Source organism: Schistocerca piceifrons, chromosome X, assembly GCF_021461385.2.
Source record: "Schistocerca piceifrons isolate TAMUIC-IGC-003096 chromosome X, iqSchPice1.1, whole genome shotgun sequence".
NCBI classification, from domain to species: Eukaryota; Metazoa; Arthropoda; class Insecta; order Orthoptera; family Acrididae; genus Schistocerca; species Schistocerca piceifrons.
The window spans coordinates 462983143-463006642 of record NC_060149.1 but is presented as its reverse complement, the minus strand read 5'-3'; the positions used below and the strand labels follow the sequence as shown (position 1 = coordinate 463006642).

Sequence of the window (23500 nt, the reverse complement as noted above, 5' to 3'; positions counted from 1 at the left end):
TAAATTCCTAGGAAATCTCCAAAGAAGTCTTGGAGCACTATAGACATCAGAGTATTGTCAAAATGAGAAAGGGAGGTTTCAGAAATGGGAGGGACTTATACCAGTCCAGCAAAACTCTTGCATTACACACAGAATTATAATATTTTATGAAAAGTTATTACAGTTTATCATTATAGAATTTTTTCCTGCTTATAGTTCTATAGACCTCATTTGCAATTAATTTTCAGAAGATCAACTTTGAATCTGCATTTGAAAAACAATGAAAACATTATGTTAATATACACTGAAGGTAAATGTAGTGCAGGGACACTTTTTAAATCCTTTTGAAAATGCTTGTTACAGTACATGACTGCAGCATGCATGATTTCTGTCACAATCACCCAATAGGTGTGTGAAAGAAGCTCATTTACATAATCACAAATGATTGTGCAGCTCCAAGAATGTATCACATCTCTAGAAGTAAAGAGGCCATAATAATGGTCCACAAAATTCAACTTTGTAAAATTTCTGAGTACCACAATAGGTTATTTTCATTTATTTTAACCTGCTGAATATGAATCCGGCATTGATTTTTCCACATGCCCACAGTTCTTATGCAAATTGTACTAGTCACTATCTAATTGTATTCAGTTTTCATGTTGCTTATGGTTTTGTCTGTAAATGCTTATTTATCAACACAAAGTGTATTAAATGCTAATGAAATATGTTTTCATACATACCTAAATTATTTCTTACATTTGCTGTGCCTCTAATGTGTGGCGCTATTATCCTGTAGTAGTCAGGCTTCATACTTCTTGTGCATTGCCCCTGATAGCATTGCTCTAATGTAGATATGGTCTGATGAAATCATTCCCCAAGTTTATTGGAGATTTCGCCAAGGGCACCAGCAGAAAAAAAATCCAAGTGTGAGTGAAGAATGTGCAAGTTTAATGACAAGTTACAACCAAGATTATGGTAAGACTGTAGTAGTTTGTTGGCCAACACATAACAGTAGTTGGCTCTTTTGTTTACAAAGAAATCGGAACACAGTTTTCTGAAAGAATTGCAGCAGTCCAGTCCAAGAGGGCTCAAAGCTGTGACAAAATCAGCACCATGAGTAAGTTGTCTAATTTGAGGGCTGACAAACACTCCCACTTTCACTTTGCTTCACTCAAAGCATGGAATTTCTGGCATAAGCACATAAAACCAGGTCCACCTTTGTCCGTTGTAACAATGAACAACTTCAAGTCCAAGTATGATGTGAAGTGGTGGTAACAAAATCTCTTTAAAATTTACCAATCGAACATTTGCTACAGTTTTCCAATCATGTTCCGTTTGTGTACAGGTAAGCGAAATCCGTCTGTCATAATGACTCTTCCAATCATGCCTATCTCATTAAAAAAATAAAAAATAAAAAGAAACTGGAATTTTTTTGTATACCCAGATTGTAATCCTGTAAGTCTCCCAATTACTTTGAAGTCAGCACAGATTTGTCATTTGTGGCTTTATATTAAATCTTATTCAACAAAAGTTCCATAGTGCTGTATTTTTCCTTCAGAATAGTGGCATAAGCTATGGGAACAGGATATACATTGATATTGTGATGGAATACTGCTTTGGGGCTAGATTGGATCCACCAATGAACAGTTACTGTTCTTCTGATATGTGTTTCATTCCCATATCACTATACAGATCATTCACGTCATTGCAGTAATAGAATGTGTCTACCATATCAAAGAATGGTATGAAGACAGCCTGATAATGTCAAAAGAAACAAACCGTAGTAAATTTCACTGTCACAGACACAGACTCAAAAGTTCAGCTTGTGCCTTAGAAAGATTCAGATCCCTAACAAGGTCATTCATATCATTTTGTGTCAGGAGATGTGGCATCATTTCTTGATAATTGAAATCATAGCTTGCATTCCCCATGTCTGTACTAGATTTGACCTAGGTTTCAACAGCCAATGGCTATGTATCTGGAGGAATGGGGACAGGTAAGGAAGAACACTTGAGGTACACGTTGAATAGCTAACTTGATGGAGGGATACTTGGTCATCTTTTTATACTTGCCGTTCATCCCTGCTGTTTTAACCATACAGAAATAGCAATCACATACATTATTGGTTCGTTCCCTCCATATCATTGGAACAGCAAAAGGCATTGCAACTTTACCTTTATTCTTCACCCAGCCATTAAGACAAGACAAACAGTTCACACAGACAACATGTGGTGCCCATTTTCACTCTTGATCACCTAACTTGCACCCAAAATAATGATCATACAATTTCTTCACTGTGGGTGTCAGATGTCATCTGCATGATTTGACAGTGTACTTCACACGGATGTAGCAAACGTTATTTGGGTGACTGAAATATATCCATGACACTGTACAAACACTAACACAAATTTAGCAGTAAAACAAAATTAAACACTCAGCACAAGCCATATTTGGATTGCACTTCTCGCATGAATGCAGCTAAATGAAGGAAGCATTTCCTCATAACTGATAAGAACATTGTGTTCAGGAGCAACAGGCAATTAGTCACACACACTGTCACCATGCTGAAAAGATTAGTTATAAGAATACACCATAAGGGCAGCCTTCATAGGTTGCATTTCTCAAGATATCTACCTATTGGTTTTTTATAACTGTTCTTATGTAATGAAGTATTTTTAAAACTAAGGATGCTACAAAAGAAAAACCAATAATATATTCATGCTTGGGGAGGGGGAGGGGTGGTCAAATAGATAATAAAAACCCATTTACAGTCTTGAAAATTTTTCATTGTTGACCAGTGTATTTCATTAAGTTCAGCAACTATTCAGGTTAGAGAATGCATAAGAGGTATGGTTCACATTATGATATGGATGGTTGCATATGACTGGAAGGTACATGCAGTGAGTTGATGCAATCATTTGGAATGAGCCATTTCTGCACATAAACATACAGTTGAACTCTAGTTTCAATGATTAACTCTGTTTGCTGACAAACTGTAATTTAAAATGCAAACTGTTACAACTCATTGAAAGAACCATCGACGGAAGGACCCCTTCAAGCCACTGCACCCTGCAGATTTCAGCAAAGATTTTCCATTAGTGTGTGGGTAAGATTAGCTGATGCTCATGTATTTAGGCTTCCCACACATCTGACATGTATTTCATCTGCTTTCATAATCAGTAGCACAAGATACTGGGAGAATAGATATCACATATTCTGCTTCAAATTTAATTCCAGAATGATGGTATGTTGTTGTCTTATGAAAGACTCATGGACTGACGAAACTGGATCATTTGGATTTTGTGATCACTAACTTAAATTCAGTTCAATTTTTCCAGTGGCTCTGGATGAAGGATTTGGCATATGATTACCCACTGTCTCTCCAGATTCAGGGACAGATCTGCCATTATCAGTTATTGCCACTACACAAAATATCTGCAGTGGACTGGTTCTTTATGAATAAATTATCCAGACACATGGGCTAAAATGTTGTAACGTAGAATAATTTGTTAGAAATCTAGTAGTCAACACACAGAGTTTCTCTTGTAAGTGGGTTGTGAAATAATAGAAATGTTCAAACACATTATTATTTACACTGAAATAAAAGACCTATTTTGATTATAAATGTAATTCGTATCTGTATTACTCTCTAACATGGCAGCAGTGTGAGCATGGAAACAATATGTTTCTCAAAATGCATTCCTATTGAATGCATTAATTACTCAGTTTCCAACACTTGCAATACAAATTTTAATTTGAATATTTAGTAACTCTCTGTATGTGTGTGTGTTTTAATGTCTATAATATTTTTCCAGGCTACATTTATTAAATTTGATTCATGGTGAATAGCATACTAATTTATGTGACTTTTACAGTCCCAGGCTATTATTGTGGGCCTCCTGGCAGCTATATTATCAGTTTTGATGGTAGCCGTTTACCATGGAAAGTTCAATATCATTCATGCTCTGCTGGTGTGTTCTTGTGGAGTCCTTACAGCATCAGTAGCAAGTCTCATCTTAGGTGAGTAAAGGAAGGAGATAACCTGATGTAAAAAGTATGCTAGTTTCCAATATAGTGTTGCAGCCATTGCTAAATTTTTGTCTACTTGCCATGTAATGCTGGTTTTTAAATCAGTTTACTCTTTGGAAAAATATGAATTTGCATATGTTCACAAATTACACAAAGTTCCATTTTTCATATAACATTATTACATCAATATATGGGTCTGGTACATCATAGGGGAGATTATTGTATTTTTGATAATGTCTTTTTATTACTTTTTGTAAATGCCTCTTAAGCATATATTTGCTGATAATGTCAGTCATTAGGTTTGTCAAGTCCTTGAGCATGATAAGAGAGAGCATAACACCTCATTTTAAAGGGTTAATGTTTCTACATTTAATCAATGTTTTTGGAAAGTAACAAGGCTAATTCTGATGTTAACTTTTCTGTATTTCTTTTTAAGAAATTATGATGTGCTTTTATGTTAGGCATATTCTTATAAAATTTTATCTTTTACTTTATGTCAGAGGGAGCAATTTTATTGTATATTTTTATTATGCCTGCACTGTGTTTTTAAAGATTTTGGTATGATTTCTGGTGGCAAATATTGTCATGTGATTTTAAAGGTTATTTTTATGCAAGCTTTGGTTTTTCTATAGATGAACTTAAAACTTTCAGCACAGGTCAGGAGCATGTAGGGGAACTCTGACTCATGTTTAAAAGAATAGTTGACCATGTATGGGATAGGTATGTACCCAGTAGAACAATTCATACTGCAAGGGAACCTGATGGTATACAGTCACTGTAAAGAAACTTCTAAAGAAACAGAAATCACTGCATAATACATGTAAAACAAAGTTTATGGCAATTGATAGAGAAATGTTGAATGAAATATGTGTGGCTGTCAAGAGAGCAATATGTGATGCCCTTAGTGACTGCCATAGCAGAATATTGTCAAATGACATTTCACAAATTCCTAAGAAATTAAGGTCACATGTAAAGACTGTTAGTGGCACCAAAGTTAGTGAACAGTATCTAGTGAATGCAACAGGAACTGAAACTGAGGGCAGAAAAGCAAAAGCTTAAACACTTAACTCCATTTTCAAATGTTCCTTTACAAGGGAAAACCAAGGAGAATTGCCCTAATTTAATTCTTGTACCACTGAAATGATGAATGGAATAAGTATTTGTGTCAATGGTGTTGAGAAACAGCTGAAACCATTAAAACTGAACAAATCTCCAGGCCCCAATGGAATCCCTGGCAGATTATGTAATGAATTTGTGGGTGATTTAGCTCTCTTCTAACTATAATCTATTGTAGATCCCTTGAACAAAAAACCATGCCCAGTTCTTGGAAAAAGGCACAGGTCACCCCTGTCTACAAGAAGGGTAGTACAAGTGGCCCAGTATCCTTGACATCAGTCTGTTGTAGATACTTAGAACATATTCTCAGCTCAAAAATAATGTAGTATCTTGAACAGAATGATGTCCTCAATTCCAATCAGTGTTGATTTCGAAAAACATTCATCATGTGAAAGCTAACTCATGCTGAACCATTGGATCAAGGCAACCAGCTAGATGCAGTGTTTCTTGATCTCCAAAAAGCATTCAACTCAGCACTGTGTGAATGCTTATTGTCAAAAGTGGAATCATGTGGACTATCAAATGAAATTTGTGTCTAGATTTCAGATTTTTTGGTAGGGAGATCACAGCCTGTTATCTTAGATGGAGAGTCATCATCAGATGTATAAGTAACTTTGAGTGTGCCCCAGGGAAGTGTGTTGGGACCCTTGCTGCTCATGTTGTATATTGGTGGCAATATTAATAGTAAAATTAGGCTTTTTGCAGATGATATAGTTATCTGTAATGAAGTATTATCTTAAAGAACCTGCATAAATATTCAGTCTCATCTTGATAATATTTCAACCTGGTGCATAGACTGGCATCTTGCTCTTAATTTTCAGAAATGAAAGACTTTGCACTTCACAAAATGAAAAAATGTAGTATCCTATGACTATAATATCAATGAGTCACTGTTGGAATAGGCCAACTCATACAAATACCTGGGTGTTACAATTTGTAGGGATATGAAATGGAATGATTACATCGGTTCAGTCATCTGTAGTGCATGTGTTAGACTTTGGTTTATTGGTAGGATACTGGGAAAGTGTGATGAACCTCCAAAAGAGATTGCTTACAAATCACACATATGACCCATCCTAGAATATGGCATAAATGTGTGGGACCCATATCAGATAGGACTAACAGGGGATACTGAATGTATCCACCAAAGGACAGAATGAATGTTTGGTTCAAATGGCTCTGAGCATTATGGGACTTAACTTCTGAGGTCATCAGTCCCCTAGAACTTAGAACTACTTAAATCTAACCAACCTAAGGACATCACACACATCCATGCCCGAGGCAGGATTCGAACCTGCGACCGTAGCAGCAGCACAGTTCCAGACTGAAGCGCCTAAAACCGCTCGGCAATGAATGTTTACGGGTTTGTTTCATCCATGAGAGAGTGTCACAGAGATACTGAAGGAACTGAATGGGCAGACTCTTGAAAACAGAAATAAACTATCCCAAAAAAGTCTATTAACAAAATTTCAAGAAGCAGTTTTAAATGATTACTCTATGGATATACTACAACCCTGTCTGCATCACTTACATGGGGATCATGAGGATAAGGTTAGAATAACTACTTCATGAACAGAGGCATTCAAACAATCATTCTTCCCATGCCCCGTACTTGACTGTAACAGGAAGGAACCTAAGTAACTGGTACAATGAGAGGTACCCTCTGTCACGCAACTCATGGTGGTTTGCAAAGCATAGATGTAGATGCATATGTAGATGTAGATGGTATTTGTTGTATTTGATGTCTGCGTGCGGTGCGCTATGAAATATAGAGGGCACTATGATGGTTGTTTTTGCAATATTGAGCTTAGGTACCTGGCTGTGTAAGCTACAAGACTACTGTACATTGGATCAGCAACTGCTAAGGTTAACTGCTAAGGTTATCTGCAAAGGTTACAAGATAGGCTCTTCTGCATGTTTAAAAATTGTTGCATGCAATAAAAGTGAAGATATCTGTTGGAAGTAATCATCACAGTATATGTTACACCTCATAGAAAATGTTGTGCTGTTATGATATTGGCCTACAGTGTTTGTATAACTTGGAATGGTAAAGTATCTGTATATTTGTCCTCATATCTGATGGCTCTTATATATTTTTAGCACTGAAGATGATCACACAGTGATCAAAATTGATCTGTAAAATAAAAGATTTCAATATTTATGACAGGTGCTGCCATTTATCCAAAATGTATTGACAATAATATGGTCATGGTGCACACAGTTCCCAATGGAATTAGACATCAATTATTACATCACTCACTTCCCATAAATTGTTTTATTTTGCCTTCATCTGTAAGTTGCATGCATTAAAATGCTATTCACAGGAAAACAGTCTCACAAATGGTATATCATAAAGTACTATCCACCCCCGGCAGCTGAGTGGTCAGCGCGACAGAATGTCAATACTAAGGGCCCGGATTTGATTCCTGACTGGGTTAGAGATTTTGTCTGCTCAGGGACTGAGTGTTGTGTTGTCCTAATCTTCATCATTTCATCCCCATCAATGCGCAAGTTGCTGAAGTGGCATCAAATCAAAAGTGAAAGACTTGCACCCGGCAAATGGTCTACCCAGTGGGAGGCCCTAGTCACACAACATTTACATTTTTATCAAATGCTATTCACAGGAAAACAGTCTCACAAATTGTATATCACCATTCATCTCATTACTTCTTCCTTTGACACAGCAAAGGAGAAAGGTGCACCAGGAATGCATATGCACAATAAACAAATTTCATTATTCACTATCATTTCTGGGGTTGAAGTTCTCATGGTCAGCAGTATATATCTAATCAAAATAACAAGCTGCTTGATGACTGAGCATAGCTGAGTAGTCAAAGGAATCGTGTTTCTTACATATACAATACAGCTGTAGTTCTCTTTTAACGTGCAACACTGACTATTATTTGGAAAATCATATTACCTACACCCTTTAAGCAATACAGGGTTATTACAAATGATTGAAGCGATTTCACAGCTCTACAACAACTTTATTATTTGAGATATTTTCACAATGCTTTGCACACACATACAAAAACTCAAAAAGTTTTTTAGGCATTCACAAATGTTCGATATGCGCTCCTTTAGTGATTCGGCAGACATCAAGCCAATAATCAAGTTCCTCCCACACATGGCGCAGCATGTCCCCATCAATGAGTTCGAAAGCATCGTTGATGCGAGCTCACAGTTCTGGCACATTTCTTGGTAGAGGAGGTTTAAACACTGAATCTTTCACATAACCCCACAGAAAGAAATCGCATGGGGTTAAGTCGGGAGAGCGTGGAGGCCATAACATGAATTGCTGATCATGATCTCCACCACGACTGATCCATCGGTTTTCCAATCTCCTGTTCAAGAAATGCCGAACATCATGATGGAGCACCATCCTGTTGAAAGATGAATTCAGTGCTTTCGGTCTCCAGTTGTGGCATGAGCCAATTTTCCAGCATGTCCAGATACACGTGTCCTGTAACGTTTTTTTTGCAGAAGAAAAAGGGGCCATAAACTTTAAATCGTGAGATTGCACAAAACACATTAACTTTTGGTGAATTGCGAATTTGCTGCATGAATGCATGAGGATTCTCTACCGCCCAGATTCGCACATTGTGTCTGTTCACTTCCCGGTCAAGAAAAAATGTTGCTTCATCACTGAAAACAAGTTTTGCACTGAACGCATCCTCTTCCATGAGCTGCTGCAACCGTGCCGAAATTCAAAGCGTTTGACTTTGTCATCGGGTGTCAGGGCTTGTAGCAATTGTAAATGGTAAGGCATCTGCTTTAGCCTTTTCCGTAAGATTTTCCAAACCGTCGGCTGTGGTACGTTTAGCTCCCTGCTTGCTTTATTCGTCGACTTCCGCGGGCTACGCGTGAAACTTGCCCGCACGCGTTCAACCGTTTCTTCACTCACTGCAGGCCGACCCGTTAATTTCCCCTTACAGAGGCATCCAGAAGCTTTAAACTGCGCATACCATTGCTGAATGGAGTTAGCAGTTGGTGGATCTTTGTTGAACTTCATCCTGAAGTGTCGTTGCACTGTTATGACTGACTGATGTGAGTGCATTTCAAGCACGACATACGCTTTCTCGGCTCCTGTCGCCATTTTGTCTCACTGCGCTCTCGAGCGCTCTGGCGGCAGAAACTTGAAGTGCGGCTTCAGCCGAACAAAACTTTATGAGTTTTTCTATGTATCTGTAGTGTGTCGTGTCCATATGTCAATGAATGGAGCTACAGTGAATTTATGAAATCACTTCAATCATTTGTAATAGCCCTGTACTTCTTCCAGATAACATGAGGCCATTTCTATATGTACATGTCAAAAAAGCAATAGGGCATGCACTGGCTGTCTTTCACAATGATCACAGTGATATATATAATACATTGTATGTTCAATAGACAATGATTGCAGAAATTTATCTGGATACTTCATGTGAGTACCACACTGAATGGCTTCAGAATAAGATAAATTGCTTCTAGTACATAGTATTCAGGGTAGTTTCAGTATCTCCAGTATTTGTGAGCAGAGCAGAGGGCTATTTTTCAACAGTAGAATTAGAGTTGTAATGGAAGTGCCGTATAAGTCACTCTCTCAAATTCTGATATATCAGTTGTTCCTGGGGAAAAAATTAGAATTTCCGGCAAAGAGTAACTGCAACTCAGTTTCCAGTTACTTCCTTCCTCAATGCCATCATAACTCGTGGTGTGAGCAGTGGAAGAGTCATTGGATTTACCAATGGATAAAATTTAATTTTCCTTATTATTTTCAATCATCATTTCATGCTTCCATCCTCATTTTATTTTTCCTGGCTTCCTTACCAATATTCTCCTAGTGATATACAGTTTTACTCAACTTATCTGGGGTCATTTCTGCCAAAGCTATACTAACAATTTCATATTCAGCTGGAGTTGATGGTATCCCAGCAGCTTTCATCAAAAATTGTACCCAAAATTGCTGAACCATTAACTCACCTCTTGACTGTTCTTTCCAGGCGGGTTCCTACCCTGAATCTTTGAAACTTTCTAAAGTAATTCCTGTCTTCAAAAAAAGGTGATAATAAAGATATGAATAACTACAGGCCTATCTCAATCTCATCCTACTTTTCTAAAGTTTTTGACAAAATAATGTACAAACAACTGATGGACTTCATTGAAAAAGAAGAAGATTTACTAAGTTTAGCTCAACAAGGGTTCAGAAGCAACAAATCTACTGAAACTGCAGTATATGATTGCATAAATATGCTATTAGATCTGTTAGATAAAAGACAACCCATAACAGCCATATTTCTGTATCTGTCAAAGGCTTTTGACACTGTTGATCACAAAATATTGCAGGAAAAAATAGAACACTATGGTATTAGAGGAATTGCAAACAATTGGATTGCTTCATTCCTAACCATTTGAATGCAGAGAGTCAGTATGAAATACACTAATAGACAAAACAACCCAATAACCGTAATCCTAATGAGTAATAAAACTGTAAAGCAAGGTGTACCACAGGGTTCAGTATTGGGACCTCTACTTTTCCTCTTGTATATTAATGACTTGAGCCTGAATGTAAATACACACAAAACAATAATATTTGCTGATGACACAACTTAACTCCTCAAAGGGGAGAATACAGAAACTGTGCAAAAAGCTGTGAATTTGGCCACTGAATAACTCAGCCACTGGGCTAAAATCAACTGATTAACTATCAACACCAAAAAGACAGCTTCCATGAACTTTCACACAACACAAAATGTAAATTCCTCTCAGCCACTTGTCACTGTAAATAACCAGCCAATAGATACTGGGACTGTTTTCAAAGTCCTGGGTCTGTGGGTTCAAGATACCCTGTAACGGAATACATATACAGGAAAGGTAAATCCCAGAATTAGTACTGGCTGTTATTCATTGAGTGTACTGAAATCATGTGCTAGCCTGAAAACATTAACCAGTGCATACTACACCTACATACAAGCCCACCTAAAACGTGGTGTGATATTCTGGGGAAATTCTCCAACTGCCCTGAGCACATTCAAAATCCAGAAGAGAGCAATGAGGATTATTACTTGGAGCAAACCCAGAGATTCCTGCAAACCCATCTTCAGAAAGTTGGAAATCCTTACACTGCCTTGCCTATACATTCTCAAAACTTTAAACTTTTTCAGAAACCACATAGTGCCAACTGACTCCAGAGTTGTAAAAAATAAGAAATACATAAATACAACACCAAGAAAAACTCAAATCTGCATGTTTTACATACAAACACTCAACTGTGTAAAAAGGGAGCTTTCCACGTGAGCCTCCAACTCTTCAACAATCTTCCCACTAGTATTAAGTCCATCTAAGACAACATAAAATTCAGCAAAGCCGTGAAATCATATTTGTTGTGTCACTCTACTCTATGAGTGAATACCTAGAACAGTAATCTTGGTATTTATGTTAAATTGAAAACATTGAGCAATGGAGTGAAATAAACTTAACCAATCTTTGCAATATAATACATTAGGATGCTATATGTTAATATATGTTAACAATGTTAACTGATATTTTCTGACATTTGTAACACACTGTGTACCATCAGATCACATGGAATAAATAAATAAATAAATATGTCTCTACTACTGTATGGTTTTTGTTATTCATTAGCAAATAATGTTTTATTTAGTACTGATAGGATAGAAACTTGACAACCATATAATCTTATGCTTCCACCACACTCTCTGTAACCAAAGGAACTACAACTTCTTTCTCTGAGAATATGCATATTGTGTTGTATTAACAGGTCAAATTACTACTTTAAAATTCTTATTAAGAGCAGATAATTGGAGGCATAGCCCTTAACTGTTACAAATGGCTAGATCCCTCAAACAAAAAGCAATACCTACTGCTTGGAAAGAAGCACAGATCACACCTGTCTTGGCAACAGAAGTGCTTCTCAAAACTACCATCCAGTACCCTTGACATCCGTTTGTTGTAGAATCCTAGAACATATTCTGAGCTCACATGTAATGAGGTACTTGGAAAGTTATGATGTCCTACATGCCAACCAGAATGAATTCTGATAAAATCAGCCATTTGAAACCAAACTTGTGCTTTTCTCACATGGAATCCTGAAAGCCATGGATTGAGGCAGTCAGGTACATGCAGTAGTTCTTCACTTTGGATTAGCACTTGGCTCAGTTCCACACATACACTTATTATTGATAGTACAATCATATGGTATATCAAGATAAATTTGTCTGGGCTGAGGATTTCTTGGTGAACAAAACACAGCATGTTATCTTGGATGGCGAGTCATTGACAGATGTCGAAGCAACTTCAAGTTTACTCCAGGTCTGTGGGTTGGGATCCTCACTGCTCATATTGTAAATTGTTATATCATATCCTCTATCAAGTCCAAATCTGAAAGAAATGTCATCAATAAAGTACATCATTTGCCACTAAAAGCACATTAATTACAGACACCAACATACAGACAGAAAAGAGCTCTGCTAGACAGACTGTACTGCTATTTAACAAACATTGAGTATTCCAGAATATGCAGACATTACAAACATAAGAAATATTGAGAACTTTCCAAAAATGATAAGTTCTAAATAAAGAATATAGTTTGGTGATCATATCTGAACTGGACACCTATAGCATGCCAGTCAGAGATGCTGACTGTTACTCCACACTGCATACAGTACAGCTCAAGGCACTGCTCCCTCTCCTGGAGAAACAGGAACATGCACTTTTACAACTTTTCATTAGAGCTGACTATAGAATTGTAGATCTAGATCTTGCCAGTGGTCCACTACATGACAGCACTGGATGAGCCTCACATGTGGGTCATGTTGTCACATCTTCTTCACTATGATGAGCACTGAAGGTAATCCCTCCAATCAGAGTTTCATGATCATCAAGTGGGCATCAGTTTACGTGAATGAAAAGTCTCCATCATCAACCTGTCCCTCAAATCTGTAATTCGGCTTCATACGAAGAACATGAACAATGTCTGTGTGCTTTTCCAATAGTTTCACTTACTGAACAGGTGTAAAAATCCATGCCAACTTTCCCAGACTGTATCTCACTGGTTGGTGCTTGGTGCCAGAGGACTCTTAGTCCTTCTCCTGGGCATCTAGAAGTCAAGCACGAGTCAGCACTCTTGTTTCTTTGTTCCTGCTGAGGAGATGTTTCAAGTAATAATCCTGAGTATCATCCATCTGACTGGGAGCAGTGTACCTATTCTTGTTTCAGCCTCAGGACCAAGGTGCAGTAAGAATGGTGTGTACCTTGTAGTGTCTTGCTTCATTGCACGATATACAAATGTCATGATGAGTGTGATTATATCCCAATCTCTCTGTTCAACATCAGTGTACATAGAGAGCATTTTTGCTGAACTCTTTCTAAAGCATGCTGTGGAGCCATACATTGATGGGTGGAAGGCAATTGTTACCTGGTGGGATGTTGTGATGAGAAACTACATCTGATTCTAGTTTTGGCTTGAAAACTTTTCCATATGCAGTGATTACTCATTTGGGGTGCCCTGTGCTTTGAAATTATATCTTCTAAAAAGAACCTAGCAGTTCTCAGAGCTTCAGCAGTCAGTAAATATTGGTGACACCATACTAGGTGAGGCAGTCAGAGCAGACCATTATCAATTCAATCCCATTTGTCAGCTATAGGTATCTCCTTAAGAGGTCGATTCCAATTCACTGGAATGGTGCTGCTGCAGACAATATTGGTACTGAATACCCTGAGGGTCACTGCAACATATGCTTCTATTGCTGGCATTCCTTACCGTGACTCACATAGTGCCTAACATATTAATAGAGACCTGACCAGTGATACCTGCATCTGACTCTATCTAGAGTCTTCACGAATCCCAAGTAACCAGATGCTGGAGCGTCATAGAAACTCCTCAGGAGAATTGGCTGTAAATGAGCTGGGACAATGACCAATCATTATTACCTCATTGTACCATAGTTGCCCTTATACAATTTTCCATTTATTAACTAGAATTTGTCTTTTGTTGGTTCCTAATTCTTCAAGGTTTCTATTGGTTTAAACAGTCCCAGGTCTTCCCTCTGTTCTTAGAAATGTCATTTAATGCAGTTATTTTAATCCACACTTCTATGTTCCACCAAAAGATTCCTTGAAAGGCAGTCAGTGAACTTGTGTTTGTGTGCACCTATGCATACCACTGTGACACCTTGTTCCTGAAACCTCAGTCACTATCTGTCCAGTTGACCTGGCAGAGCCTTCAGGTTAGTTAACTAGAATACAGAATTTTTGTCAGTGAAAATGATGAATAGTTGTATCTATTTATGGCCCACAGAATTATAATACACTTTGGGACATTTTACATAGGAAGCAGAATACGTAGGTTCTGGCACATAAAAGATACAATTGCTCACTAGGTTAACATTTATTGAAAGTACTGTTGATACAAGAAACTTGTTACAAAGATGATCACAATCACACAAAACACCCATTGCTCAGAAGACCCCTTAGTTATTGAATATGGACAGTTGCATGAATGACCACTGAAAACACTGTACACAGTTCATCACTCAGATGACCACTGCACTCCCTGACATATCCTGCCACACAAGCAACCACTAATGACCCTACATGATCCATTGCTTAGGTGACCACTTAATTTACAACATTCACCACATACTTTTCTTGGTTGCAGAGATGTTTGTCTTGAACCTGGAAAGTACTCTGGAAACATAAGCAATTACCTTTTCAGTAGATACCTGAATTTGCAGTAGAACTGCACCTCTCTCATAACTGTTAATGTCAGTGTGGAGTTCTTTCATGACATTCTTGTCAACAGTTTTAGGACTGGAGCACCTCCTTAAGAAAAAGGAAAACTCTTTCTTCCACCTCATTCAAGGAAACTTTGGTCTCCTTGTAGTAGCTCCTGCAAGGGATGCATCCTGTTTTATGAACAGTTGGTAGTATGACCACATTCAAAGAAAACTTCTTATGTCACAAATGTGTTGAGGAACCAGAAGGTCCTTTGGATCAGGACTAATTCCATCACCATTTGCTAAGTGCACCAAAATTTTTATTTTTTGGGTAATGAAGAGGCACTTATTGGGAGTCAGGTAGAGGCCTACAGCCTGATCAGACTTGAGCATCATCATGCAGAATAGATGTTCTTCAAATGTTTTGGAAAGAATGACAGTGTCATCCAAATAGCAAAGACATGTCATCTATTTAAGGTACAGAACCTTTCTGGAGTGTTATATAGTCCAAATGGCATAATGTTGAACTCATAGAAATCATGAGTTGTTATGAAGATAATCTTTTCCAAATTAGCCCCATCAACATCAATTTAGCAGCAGCCTTTCTGCACGCCTATAGCTGAGAAATCCTTTTGACCTCTCAAGCAGTCTAGGGTGTCATAAATGCACAAAAAGTGGCAAATATCCTCTTTTATGATTTTGTTTGGTTGTCTTTACTCGACACAGAAGTGCCATGTGCCATCTTGCTTCTTCACAAGGAGGAGAGAAGAGGACCAAGGTCTCTCTGAGCCATCTATGATGTTGTACTGCAGCATTGTCTTCACATCTTCCTGAATGATGCATCATTCAACGAATGACACCCTGTACTAATGCTGGCTAATTTGTCAATGGTCCACATTGTTGATACAACATTGTACCATGGGCTGCTCAATCTGCCTTCTCTCCACTCTGGATTTGAAAGCATCCAAAAATTTGTGCAGAATGGCTAACATTTGTGGGTATTTTTCCTTGGTAAGATCAGATCCTGTTGGCAGTTTGATTGTAGCTTCCTCCACTGCATAGTCTGTAGTGCAAGAGATGCAGTGGCAATGAGCTGCCCATTCTGAACTGGCTAAGCAGATCTTATGGAGATATCTTTAGGGATGAGTTTTGGCTGCTCATAACAATGTTAGTAATCCAAAGTTCTGCTTGACCACCTGGAATGTTTATGATTATTGTTTGCATGTAGATTTCTTTTGTGAGCCTGAGCAGCTTTTCACAGTTGCCAAAAACTTCATGGTTTAACTGAGCAACAGATGACTAGAATTCATCTCATTGATGACAGTGGCATAACAATATCTTCAATGTGAAACAACAGTCGAGAGCAGTCTTTGTTATGCATGCTTGTTGGAATAAATTGATCACTCTAGAGCTCTAATCTTCTACAGTCTATGACTGCATGTGATGCCTGCTAGAAGTCCCATCTAAGAATAGCTTTATGACTAAATTCTGTTAAAATGATACATTCAATGGACTGTGTTCTATCATTGTTATTATTACAATACATGCTCAAGTCAACTGGCCTTGTTTCCCATTGCAGTCTTCAGAATGATCACTTTCATATCACGGAACATACCAGCTGGTGTTGATAAGCATTTGACTTTACAGAAAAAGAGGACCATGTGTCGACTAGCACCTAGAGACACTGTCCATCAATGATGACTTTGATGAAATTTCTTGATATCTTAGTAACTGTTTTCCATGGATATTATTTCATCCATAGGGGCTTCAGCCCCATAGATGGTCACCTCACTTAGTTTCTTGGATTTGCCAGCTATGCAAGTGGCTGGTACCTATGCAACCACAGCATCATGTAATGGCTATGGTGTATTGGGTATCTACATCTACATGACTACTCTGCAATTCACATTTAAGTGCTTGGCAGAGGGTTCATCGAACCACAATCATACTATCTCGCTACCATTCCACTCCCGAACAGCGCGCGGGAAAAACGAACACCTAAACCTTTCTGTTCGAGCTCTGATTTCTCTTATTTTATTTTGATGATCATTCCTACCTATGCAGGTTGGGCTAAACAAAATATTTTCGCATTCGGAAGAGAAAGTTGGTGACTGAAATTTCGTAAATAGGTCTCGCCGCGACGAAAAACGTCTTTGCTTGAATGACTTCCATCTCAATTCGCGTATCATATCTGCCACACTCTCTCCCCTATTACGTGATAATACAAAACGAGCTGCCCTTTTTTGCACCCTTTACATGTCCTCCGTCAATCCCACTAGGTAAGGATCCCACACCGTGCAGCAATATTCTAACAGAGGACGAACGAGTGTAGTGTAAGCTGTCTCTTTAGTGGACTTGTTGCATCTTCTAAGCGTCCTGCCAATGAAACGGAAGCTTTGGCTCGCCTTCCCCACAATATTATCTACGTGGTCTTTTCAACTGAAGTTGTTCGTAATTTTAACACCCAGGTACTTAGTTGAATTGACAGCCTTGAGAATTGTACTATTTATCGAGTAATCGAATTCCAATGGATTTCTTTTGGAACTCATGTGGATCACCTCACACTTTTCGTTATTTAGAGTCAACTGCCACCTGCCACACCATACAGCAATCTTATCGCTTTGCAACTGATACTGGTCTTCGGATGACCTTACTAGATGGTAAATTACAGCATCATCTGCGAACAACCTAAGAGAACTGCTCAGATTGTCACCCAGCTCATTTATATAGACCAGGAACAGCAGGGGTCCCAGGACGCTTCCCTGGGGAACACCTGATATCACTTCAGTTTTGCTCGATGATTTGCCGTCTATTACTACGAACTGCAACCTTCCTGACACGAAATCACAAATCCAGTCGCACAACTGAGACGATACCCCATAGGCCCGCAGCTTGATTAGAAGTCGCTTGTGAGGAACGGTGTCAAAAGCTTTCCGGAAATCTAGAAATACGGAATCAACTTGAGATCCCCTGTCAATAGCGGCCATTACTTCGTGCGAATAAAGAGCTAGCTGCGTTGCACAAGAATGATGTTTTCTGAAACCATGCTGATTACGTATCAATAGATCGTTCCCTTCGAGGTGATTCATAATGTTTGAATGCAATATATGCTCCAAACTCCTACTGCAAACCAACGTCAATGATATCGGTCTGCAGTTAGATGGATTACTCCTACTATCCTTCTTAAACACTGGTGCGACCTGCGCAATTTTCCAATCTGTAGGTACAGATCTATCGGTGAGCGAGCGGTTGTATATGATTGCTAAGTAGGGAGCTATTGTATCAGCCTAATCTGAAAGGAACCTAATCGGTATACAATCTGGACCTGAAGACTTGCCCGTATCAAGCGATTTGAGTTGCTTCGCAATCCCTAAGGTATCTACTTCTAAGAAACTCATGCTAGCAGCTGTTCGTGTTTCAAATTCTGGAATATTCCATTCGTCTTCCCCTGTGAATGAATATCGGAAAACTGCGTTCAATAACTCCGCTTTAGCGGCACAGTCGTCAGTAACAATACCATCGGCACTGCGCAGCGAAGGTATTGACTGTGTCTTGCCGCTTGTGTACTTTACATATGACCAGAATTTCTTCGGATTTTCTACCAAATTTCGAGACAATGTTTCGCTGTGGAACCTATTAAAGGCATCTCGCATTGAAGTCCGTGCCAAATTTCGCGCGTCTGTAAATTTTAGCCAATCTTCGGGATTTCGCGTTCTTCAGAACTTCGCATGCTTTTTCCGTTGCCTCTGCAACAGCGTTCGGACCTGTTTTGTGTACCACGGGGGATCAGTTCCATCTCTTACCAATTTATAAGGTATGAATCTCTCAATTGCTGTTGCTACTATATTGTTGTTAAGTATAACCTCCACCCATACCAATTCGCAAGGAGTATCAACTTTGACTTCACTACAAGATAAACCACTACTGACAGACACAAACACTCCACCACCAATTCTGCCTAATCTAGCTTTCCTGAACACCATCTGAGACCTCGTAAAAATTTCTGCAGAACTTATTTCAGGCGTTAGCCAGCTTTCTGTACCTATAACGATTTCAGCTTCTGTGCTTTCTATTAGCGCTTGAAGCTCAGGGACTTTCCCAGCACAACTACAACAATTTACAACTACAATTCCGACTGTTCCTTGATCCAAGCACGTCCTGTATTTGCCATGCACCCTTTGAGATTGCAGCCCACCCCGTACTTTCCCGAGGCCTTCTAACCTAAAAAACCGCCCAGTCCACGCCACACAGCCTCTGCTACCCGTGTAGCCGCCAGCTGAGTGTAGTGAACTCCTGACCTATTCAGCAGAACCCGAAACCCCACCATCCTATGGCGCAAGTCAAGGAATCTGCAGCCAACACGGTCACAAAACCGTCTGAGCCTCTGATTCAGACCCTCCACCCAGCTCTGCAACAAAGGTCCGCAGTCGGTTCTGTCAACGATGCTGCAGATGGTGAGCTCTGCCTTCATCTCGTATGTAAGACCGGCAGCCTTCACCAAATCAGACAGCCACTGCAATCCAGAGAGAATTTCCTCAGATCCAAAGTGACACACGTCATTAGTGCCGACATGTGCCACCACCTGCAGCTGGCTGCACCCTGTGCTCTTCATGGCTTCCGGAAGGACCCTTTCCACATCAGGAATGACTTCACCTGAAATGCACACGGAGTGCACACTGAATTTCTTCCCCTCCTTAGCCGCCATATCCCTAAGGGGCCCCATTACGTGCCTGACATTGGAGCTCCCAACTACCAATAACCCCACCCTCTGTGATTGCACGGACGTTGAAGGCTGAGAATCATCCTCTGAAACAGGGCAGGCAGCTGCATCTGGCTCAGCCAGAGACAGTGCCTGAAACCTGTTTGTCAGACGCACTGGGGAGGCTTTCTGATCAGCCTCCGGGGACGTCTTTCGCTGCCTGCCATGCCTTGGAACGACCTCCCAATCAACCACAGGCGAGGGTTCAGCCCCACTGATGGCAGAAACCGGGGAAACCACAGTGGCAGACCGATCTGGGGACAGACAGGACGAGGTTGACATCCCTGTGATATCCAAGTCCGGCTCCCCACAGTGGTGCCCATTGGCAACAGCCTCAAGCTGCACGACCGAAGTCAGCACCGCTTGCAGCTGTGAGCGAAGGGATGCCAACTCAGCCCTCATCCAAACACAGCAATCAGAGTCCCTGTCCATTCTAATCGATGTTGAACAACAGTTACTGAAACACGAGTCCATGCCTAGATAACGCAAGGGAAACACGCAAAGAATGTATTAACTAACCTGTATAAATGTCTAACGACTGCGCTACAATCTGCCTGAATTTATGATTACAGTAACTAAATCTCGAAATTACACCTCCTATACGAAACTCACACGCAAATTAAGTAAGAATCTACGAAGTAAACACTACAGCGTGATGCTACAACTCTCAAATACTATAATACGCCCGAAATTTATGAATTAAACAATGGAAGTACCCAAAAACACGCAAAGAAATTAAGAATTAAACTACGTAACAAATAAGTAAGCTAGGGGTATATGACTTGCTGCTGCATCAGCTTATCCAACGGCGGCAGGGAGCACACTGGCTGTGACCAACCGACACTGGCCGTTCAAAACACAGAAGACAGACGACTACGCGAATTTACACCATTCAGGTACTAAAGCGCAATGCTACAACTCTCAAATACTATAATACGCCCGAAATTTATGAATTAAACAATGCAAGTACCCAAAAACATGCAAAGAAATTAAGAATTAAACTATGTAACAAATAAGTAAGCTAGAGGGTATACGACTTGCTGCTGCAGCTGCTTATCCAACGGCGGCAGGGACCACAGTGGTAGCGACTTGGTCCAGGGTACAGCAATGATCTTCAACCCACAGGTTGACTGGCATGAATAGGAGTGTTGTTGTAGTTGATGTGTTGTGTCATAGTAGTCATTCGAGACTTCTTCTTTTCCTGCAGTAGCATATAATGTGCCCAGCATGTCAACAGTGGGACAATATTGGCATGTTGTCCTCTGTCTTCGATATGTCTGTTCCTCTGTGGGGTGTTGTACTTCATGGTGGTATTGCTTGTACCTGTGTTGGTCAGGTTCTGGGTTTCCATTGTTGGCAGTTACATAAATCTGAGTTATCAAAGTATTTGACTCGTGCAAACTGATGCTAAAGACTGATACAACCCTTCATGAACGTTAGCCATCACCTCCCAATGTTTATGGTTCACATTTACAATTGCTATCTCTTACGCACTCAGACTGACATTTCTGACAACTATAAACTCCTGTATCTTTTCTCTTACTATGTGGTGAATGAGAGAGGCAAACTCATGGTGGTCTCCCACTGCTGCCATAAGGACCAAATTTGGGAGTCAATTGTACCTCCATCATCATCTGGCACTTTCCTACTGTATTTCCTGGATGTGCTGGCACCACTTAATGAATTTCTCTGTTGCTGTGGGATCCTTTACCAGAAGGCCCGTGCCTTTACCTGTGCCTGTGCCTTTACCACTGGCCTGTCCTGTTAAAGTGAAAGTACACATTTGCTAAACACATCGTGTCATCCCACTTGTATTAGGTGACTTGCTGAATCGTTAAACCCACTTTGCCCAGTTCTGACCAGTATCTCTGGAAGATATTCAAGGATCCCTGGTACATGGCTTCTGTGACTTCTTGCATCAAGTGTGAAAATTTGTCAGCACCTATTGTATTAAGATTCACATTGTGGCAGAGGACCATAACATAACATAAGTAAGACTTCGTCATTCCCACTTTAAGGTGGAAAGTTTTCATCAACTGCTCCTCTGCCAAGTTGACTTGTTCATTGTCACCAAAAGTTTTCTTCAGTTTAGCCTGGAATTTATCCCAGCTATTGAGCTTCTATTTGTTGTTCTTAAATCAATACTGGCCTGTGCTGTTGAAGTAAAAGTACACATTTGCAAAACACATCATGTCATCCCACTTGTTGTGTTAGGTGACTTGCTGTGTCGTTTAACCCACTTTGCCCAGTTCTTACCAGTATCTCTGGAAGATATTCAAGGATGCCTGATATGCTGCTGACTTCTTTCTGTTTTGATATCCATTGCACTCCTGAAAACTTAGCTTTTACACAACTTAATTGGAGGCATGCTGACACAGATGTTTGAATACCCAGAATCTCCTCCAAATAATGTCATGTCTAACCACAATCAAGTCAAAATCTAAAAGCAGGGATACAAGTGGCACCATTTAGTATGTTTATTATGGACACCATGGTAAACATTAACATAAATGCCTCCTCAGAAATAGTGCTCCTATTTATGCAAACAATGAATATTCTAGGATATGCTGACATTACAAACATAATATCCAAACATAATATCAAAAACCCTCCATAAAAAGTAAATACTAAAACATAAATATGTGCTGGTGATCGGGTCTGAATTGCCAACTTGCAGCACACCAGCCAGCAATACTAACTACTAATGCACACTGCATGCAGTGTAGGTTGTGGCAATATTAATGGCCTAGCAGACAATTTTAATAGTAACCTCAGAACTTCTGCAGATGATACAGTTATCTGTAATGAAGTACTGTCTGAAAAATGTTGCACAAATATTCATTCAGACATGATAAGATTTCAGAACGGTGCAAGGATTCCAACTTGCTTCAAATCATCAGAAAGGTAAAAGTGTGCATTTCTCATTATAAAAATACATACTATTCTATGACTACAATATCAATTAACAACAACTGTAATTAGTTATCTCATACATATGTCTGGGTGTAGAATCAGTAGGGATATGAACTGGAAAGATCACATGGACTCAGTCATAGGTAAAGCATGGGACAGACTTCAATTCACTGGGGAACAGGTGAGCACTACAAGTCTTCTTATGTAACATTAGCTCTGGGCACACTTGAGTGACAACCATGCAGTGTGGAAGTGGAATGTCATGAAAGAAAAACATCATGTTGTGCTCCATGCCTATAAGATACATGGCTGCTCAGATGGAAATGTCATTAGAAACTGCCACACCTCAGTTACAAAACGCTTACCCAAGCAAGCTGGGCTCTATCTGGGTTGACCTTCATGTCCCTAACAGCTAACTGGAATGCCATGGCGAATCAGTTACCTAATAATAATCCCAATCAATTGGTGTATCAATTACATCAACAGCTATACTCTGTGAACCACTGTGAAGAGGGTAAGTTCCATTGTATCAGTTATTAGAGCTTTTTCTCATTCCATTAATGTGTGAAGTGCAGGAAAAATTACTACTTAAATGCCTCTGTGTATGTTGTAATTAACTAAATTTAGTTCTCATGATCCATACTGGAGCAATATGTAGAGAGTTGTAGTGTACACCTAGAGTCATCATTTAAAGACAGTTGTTGAAACAAATTTAGCAAACTTTGTCGGGATAATTTCTGTCGACCTGTCCTCACAGCTCCACTTCCACCAATACCTTGTTTGCTACCTTCAAAAATTCACAGAAGCTCTCCTGCCAAACTTGCAGAAGTAGTGCTCGTGAGTCATGCTTCGGTAGCTCATATGGTAGAGCACTTGCCTGCGAAATGCAAAAGTCCCGAGTTTGAGTCTCAGTCTGGCACACAGTTTTAATCTCCCAGAAAGTTTCATATCAGTGCACACTCCACTGTAGAGTGAAAATCTGGAAACA

The 23500-nt window shown here is 39.5% G+C and overlaps 1 protein-coding gene across 1 annotated transcript in view; it reads left to right on the top strand.

Annotated features, from left to right (window-relative positions):
• LOC124722427 (solute carrier family 41 member 1-like) overlaps positions 1–23500 on the top strand; it is a 339469-nt gene that overhangs the window by 227995 nt on the left and 87974 nt on the right. The window contains exon 4 of the mRNA XM_047247591.1: positions 3855–3999. Coding sequence (XP_047103547.1) covers positions 3855–3999 — 145 coding nt within the window. The remainder of the gene's footprint in view (positions 1–3854; positions 4000–23500) is intronic.